We start from the raw sequence: 6,920 nt of genomic DNA, 5'->3' as shown, positions 1-6,920 counted from the left end.
CCTTTCTATCTTCCTTATTAGATTTCAAATTTGAAATCATAAATTAAGTGTTATCCACTGAAATGTGCATTTCCTTGGACATGGCATTCAAGTAATAATTATTTTGGGATAAGTTAACATGTGAATTGGTCTCATTATTTAGTTAATATTTGATTATTTACCAATATGACTGAATTTTCATTTTCATGAAAATAATGAACATCTTAGTAACAAATTTCAATAGGTTTAATACTGTATTTAACTTTGTATAAGATAAATAGGATATCCTGAATATAAAATTTATAGTATTCCAAACAGAAAAGTTTTGTTAACAACGAGTGTGAAATTTAAAAGGAAGAGAGGGAAGGTAGGATGAGATACAAATGAAAGAAACTAACATTTAGTGAGACTTATGTGCCAGTCACTATTTAAGATTCTTGCAGAGTATCTCATTTGACTTTTATCATAATCCTTTGAAACGGATCCTCATTTTACAGATGAAAAAACAGGGGCTCAGGGAAGTAACCAACCAGGTTACTTGGAATAGGAATGATGAATATCTGTGAATTTTAATACTAAACAAAGAGTTAGTATTAGCTTATATGCAGGATAATAAACAACTAACCTTATTTTTTGAATTCTTATGGATATATTACTGTGACAAGATGGGGACTGTGTTAACAGTGTTCTCCTCTCCCTTGAGATTGCTGGAGAAACAGAAACACAAAATCAGTCTGAAAGTACTTTCTGAGTATCTATATGGTCTATCACAACAGATTGGTTTTTGAGGCTTATGGTGAATTACAGAGCCAGTACCTCTCATCAAAGAATTTGTATTCTGCTGGGAAGCCAGGCATATAGATGGAATGAAGAGAAATATACAAATATGATAATTACTCAAATTGCCTTGAGGGGCCACAGAGCTTATGAGTTGATGCTGAGTTGCACAGTGACTGGCACCCCAGAAACATGTCATCAAGCTTTTTCTGGATGAGAAAGCCTCCATCTGTTACAGAGGCCTGATGCTCCCTTAGCTTGACTGGGGATCTTATGTGCAGCCTCTTGGATCCACAGGTTTATTAGAAAAGCTTGTTCACCTGCTCCCTAAACACCTGCTTCACCTGTTTGTTCCTCAGGGTGTAGATGAAGGGATTGAGCACTGGGGTCACCACGGTGTTGAGCAAGGCCACCACCTTGTTCCTATCCTCCCCCTGGCCACCCTTGCCCGACCGGACATACATGAAGATGCAGCTGCCGTAGAAGAGAGAGACAACAGTGATGTGGGAGGAACAGGTTGAGAAGGCTTTCTGCCTCTCCTTGGCTGAGGGGAGGCGCAGGATGGTGTGGAGGATGTGGCCATAGCAGGTGGCCGTCACGGACAGAGTGCCCAGGAGGCTGACGTTGGCCAGAATGAAACACAGAAGCTCAATCAGACTTGTGTCTGCACATATGAGTTCCAGGAGTGGAAAGCTGTCACAGAAGAAATGATCAATGATATTGGGACCACAGAATGGCTGCTGAAATGTGAGGAAACTTGGAATGATGTTGAGAAGGAATCCCGTGATCCATGAAGAAAGAACTAGCTGGACACAAACCCTTTTGCTCATGATGGTGACATAACGCAAGGGGTTACATATGGCCACATACCTGTCAAAGGACATCACTGCCAGTAGGAAGAACTCTGTGGTGCCCAGGAAGAAATAGAGAAAACTTTGTAGGAAACAGCCTGCCAGGGAGATGGTCCTGTTTCCAGTCAGGATGTTGGTCAGCATCTTGGGGAAGATGACCGAGGTGAACCAGATCTCTAGGACAGCAAAGTTGCGGAGGAAGTAGTACATGGGGGTGTGGAGGCGCCTGTCCATGAGGGTGAGGACCACGATGAGCAGGTTCCCCAGTAGGGTGAGCAGGTAGGTCAGGAGGAGCCCCAGGAAGAGGAGCATCTGCAGCTCACAGGCATGTGAGAGCCCCAGCAGGATGAAGTTGGTGACAGTGGTGTGGTTCCCCGTGGCTCCTCTGGCCTCTGCTGGGAATGACCAATCAGAGGTGTGCAGCATCAGGAGTCGTGATGTTCTGGATCTGAGGACACTTGGAACTGAAAGGAAGAGGGATTTTGAGCTGAAGGAATCCTTTATTTCTTCAATCTGCAGGTCCCTTTCCCTCCCTCCTCAGGCCAGTTGTCCAGATTCCTCACTGAGTTAGCATCAAGTCACATTGATTCAATTGTCTGGTATTCTCTGGGGAAAGTTTTGCCTTTACCAATTCTTTTTCTGTGTTTCTTATTTATGTTAGGAAGTGTGTGTCCCTTTATTTTTTTTTTTTTGATCAGATGATGTCTTTTCCCGTATTTGTCCAAATGTTTTAAGGGGTCTCTCAAATAAAGTAAAATATTTTATCTGCAAATCCTGCATCCATTGATCACAGACCTTTATCAAAAACACTGATGGAAAATTTACTCTAGAACTTGTTTCAGTTAGAGAGACTCCGTGTGTGCACCTGAGTGTGTGCAGCTGAGTTTCAACATTTACTAATCTGTCTGCGGCCAGTTCTGTAACCTCAGAAAACTCTGCTTCTTCAATGGGAATAGAACAGTTCACAAGAGAAAAGTTCTCCAGAATTTAAATTAGTAATGTATACTCAACACCTAACGCAAGGTTGACCACTGACCATGCAGTCACGCAATGCCAGCTATTTTTATTTCTCCCTTTCTGGCTGATATTCTTGCAGGATAATTAAGGATAAGTAAAAATAAAATTGAAGAAAACATACTGGATTTAGGGCAATGTGTATTTAAACAAAAAGTTTTAAAATATAAAAATATTATCAGATCATCATGGACACTTTAAGATATACAGAAAATGAAAAGAATCACCTATAGTCCTACAGAGACAACTGCTATTAATATACTGATTTATTTCTATTGTACTTTTCTATTATATACAGTGTATGGATTTGAATGGTCATGCACACAGATTATTATTTTCAACGTCCTTGCTTCCCACATATCAGTACAACAAATTATTCTTATGCTATTACAAACCCTTTTAGTAGATATTAGTTATTTACTTATATTTAGTTAGATATTATTGGCTGATATTATTCGAGGGATTCATGTGCTATAAAATTGTTGTATCAGAGGAGAGAACATGCATTTGTAGATTAGGCATGATGGCTATTTCTTTGGGATAAATTCCTAAGTAATATTAACAATAATGATAAATGCTCATATTTAGAATTTTTTGGTTCAATTTCAATTTTAGAGAATATGTCTTTGTTTTCTTGGTCTTTTCTAAAAGATTTTTTTTTTTCTAGTTTTTATGTTGTTCAACAGTGTCTCTCTGGTTCTGGATAAAGAAGTAGCCATTGTTGCCATTGGTTGTTCTTTATAGAAATGGCAGGTAAAGGCAAGATTCTGTGGAGAAGAGCTGACTCTATCTGAGACAGGAGCAGGAACTAATGTGATACACGTGCCTCAGAGAAATGGTAATGCCGTGCAGTATAGCTGTGTAAAATATGTATTTATATGGGGAAGAATTGGATGAGAACACAGAAAAATGAGCATAATGGCCACAATAGGATGGGAGGATGGTGGGTGATTTTTGTTCTGTCTCTGTATTATTTTATTATTGACTGTAAAATAACTTAAATTCAAAGTCATAAAAGAAACCAGCACAATGAGCCCATTTGGACTCCTGGTTAGGTGAAACAGTTTGAGACAAAATGGAAATAAATGGCTGCCAATGAATAGAGTGAAAAAAAAAGTCTTAATGATTCTGTGAGCCATCGGCTGTTCCTGAGTCGGGATACTGAGAATGATGCAAAAAATCAGAGAAGAGAGCTGTGCCACAGCCGGCCAGTGGATACCTGAAAACAGATGGCAGGCTTCCAGCCAGAGCATCCAGAGGAATCAGGTTCCCCTTCCCCACACCAAAAACTGCACCAACGTAGATTACCTCACTAGATACTAGGTGAGATGCTCAGTTGTCTTCAAGGCAGTTCTGATGAGGGCAGACTCCTGATTTTCACAGGAAACTCCCAACCCTGCAGGGTTGCCCGAGGAGTACACTTCTTGGGGGCTCACCAGAGATGCCAAGTGAGGGACGCGCCAGAGCTGTAGCATGTTCTACAGGTCATGGGCACAGACAGGTCCTGTTCTCTTGTACACAGTGTCTGCAAATTTTCGTATTTTCCAACAACCAATCTCTCTTAAGAAATATTCCCTGACTCTCACCATCCACATATTCTCAGTTGTCCTCAGAAAGTAACAATCTCTGGATATTCCCCAGAACTTCACCAGTTTCTCAGGAAGCTTCTATTGCTCCTGATCCATCACTGTGTTACCACTGGACCAATTTCCTGGGGAAATGGACATGAAAACCTATTTAATTATTCTTCCATCCCTCATATAGTAGGGCAGAGACAGACATCGATAGATGCTGATTAGTATAACTTCTTTTCAGTTGGGCTTAAGAGATTTCTGGCCCTTCTAGGATTATGATTTCCATAGAGAATTCTGGGTGAAATAGTAATGGCCGACTCTTTGCCTTTGTGGAGCTGGCATCAGGCTTGGACTGCTTGGAGTTCTGTTTGGTCTCCATGGAAACTCAGAGATACAGAAGGTGCAGAGCTCAAACTTAACCAATCTAGAGATTCATGTTATTCTCTTACTGGATGGAGCTATGCTTCCCTGGAGATTCATTATCATCAGTGGTAATAAGATCTAAGAAAGTCCCTAACCTCTTACTTTCTTCAACTTTGGAATTAAAGTTTACTTTATTTTGACCGAGAAGCTGAGAAACCTCTAATGAATTTTAACTGTAACAAAGAAACGTATTTATTAAAACATACAATAAGTTTTGTGGTGTGGTTATTGTGTGGTAAGTATGACTCTAGATGCCAGATATAGGCAATGTCTTGTGGGGAAGACAGTCATTAAATAATAAGACACTATTGAGACTAGTGTCTGAAGAAGACCACATCGGAGATCCTGAACCAGACTGAAGTTTGAGGAAAGATATTCCTGATGAAGTTACATAAAGTTGTTTTTCATTCACTCAGAGATGTCCAACTCTTGTGACCCCACGGACTGCAGCCTGCCAGGGTTCCCTGTCCTGGAGTTTGCTCAAACTCATATCCATTGAGTCAATGATGCCATCCAACCATCTCATCCTGTGTCGTCCACTTCTCCCCATGTCCTCAGTCTTTCCTAGCATCAGGTCATTTCCAATGAGTTGGCTCTTTGCATCAGGTGGCCAAAGTATTGGAGCTTCAGTTTCAGCATCGGTCCTTCCAATGAATATTCAAGGTTTATATCCTTTAGGATTGGCTGGCTTGATGTCCTTGCTGTCCAAGGACTCTCGAGAGTCTTCTCCAGGACCACAGTTCAAAAGCATCAATTCTTCGGCACTCAATTTTCTTTATGGTCCAGATCTCACATTTGTAGTTGACTGCTGAAAACACCGGCATTCATAGCTGTGAATATATGGACTTTTGTGTGCAAAGTGATGTCTCTGCTTTTTAATATGCTGTTTAGATTTGTCATAGCTTTTCTTCCAAAGAGAAAGTGTCTTATAATCTCATGGCTGCAGTCACCATCTGCAGTCATTTTTGAGCCCAAGAAAATAAAGTCTGTCAATATTTTCATTTTTCCCTGATGTATTTGCCATGAAGTGATGAGACCAGATCCCATGATCTTCATTTTTTGAATGTTGAGTTTTAAGCCAGCTTTTTCACCTTCATCAAGTGGCTCTTTAGTTCTTCATTTTCTGTGGTGTCATTTACATGTCTGAGGTTACTGATATTTCTCCTGGCAATCTTGATTCCAGCTTGTGCTTTATTCAGACCAGCATTTCGCATGATGTACTCTGCATACAAGTTAAATAAGCAGGGTGACAATACACAGCCTTGACATACTCCTTTCCCAATTTTGAGCCAGTCCATTACTCTATTTGGTTGCAGCTGTTTTGTTTTTGTTTTGACCTCCATTCAGATTTCACAGGAGGCAGGTAAGGTGGGCCGGTATTCCCATCTCTTTAGGAATTTTCTGCAGTGTGTTCTGATCCAACAGTCTTTAGCATAGTCAATGAAGCAGAAGTAGATGTTTTCCTGTAATTCTCTTGCTTTTTGTATGATCTTACATATGTTGGCAATTTGGACTCTGGTTCTCCTGCCTTTTCTAAATCCAGCTTGTACATCTGGAAGGTCTTGGTTCACGTAGTGTTGAAGCCTAGCTTGTAGGATTTGCGCATTACCTTGCTAGCATATGAAATGAGTATAGTATGCCATTGTTTGAACATTCTTTGACATTGCGCTTCTTTGAGATTGGATTAGATGTCTAAAATTCTTTAACATCAAAGGTTTGAATTTCTTTACGATAAAACTTATTTTATTTAAAAATAAAACTCATTTTAATTTGAGTTATCCTGACCATTAGTATAATTGGGAAGAACCCCTGGAGAAGGAAATGGCAACCCACTCCAGTACTCTTGCCTAGAAAATTCCAGCAGAGCCTGGTGGGCTACAGTCCATGGGGTCTCAAAGAGTCAGACATGATTGAGCGACTTCACTTTTCCTTGGTGGTTCAATGGTAAAGCATCATCCTGGCAATGCAGAGACACGAGTTGGATCCCTGAGTTAGGAAGATCCCCTGGAGAAACAAATGGCAACCTACTTCAGTATTCTTGCCTGGGAAATCCCATGGACAAGAGGAGTTTGGCAGCTTCATTCCATGGAGGTCACCAAAGGGTTGGACACAAGTTACTGACTAAACAATGACCGTTAATAAGTTGAACATCTTTTCACTTGTATATGGGCCCTTCGGGTTTACTCTTCTGTCAGGTGTCTATGTATATACTTATCTCATTTATCTCTTGGGTAGTTTGTCTTTGTTTATTATAGAAAATAATCTTTTATTTGTATTTTACATTCTTCTGTCTACCTCCTTC

The 6,920-nt window shown here is 40.3% G+C and overlaps 1 protein-coding gene across 1 annotated transcript; it reads right to left on the bottom strand.

The window, feature by feature from the left end:
* Nucleotides 1–1,058: 1,058 nt before the first annotated feature.
* LOC138074404 (olfactory receptor 6E1-like) lies at nt 1,059–2,033 on the bottom strand. Its single transcript, XM_068966540.1, has one exon. The coding sequence runs from the start codon at nt 2,031–2,033 to the stop codon at nt 1,059–1,061; it is 975 nt and encodes a 324-aa protein (XP_068822641.1).
* Between the last annotated feature and the right edge of the window lie 4,887 nt (nt 2,034–6,920).

The sequence above is a fragment of the Capricornis sumatraensis genome, chromosome 2 (genome assembly GCF_032405125.1).
Source record: "Capricornis sumatraensis isolate serow.1 chromosome 2, serow.2, whole genome shotgun sequence".
In the NCBI taxonomy this organism is placed as follows: domain Eukaryota; kingdom Metazoa; phylum Chordata; class Mammalia; order Artiodactyla; family Bovidae; genus Capricornis; species Capricornis sumatraensis.
Note: the sequence above shows the minus strand (reverse complement) of the source record. Positions and strands in the feature narration are given on the sequence as shown.

What these genes read in the sequence shown, in the direction of transcription:
- LOC138074404 (XM_068966540.1), bottom strand. Translation starts at nt 2,033, where the DNA reads ATGCTGCACACCTCTGATTGGTCATTCCCAGCAGAGGCCAGAGGAGCC.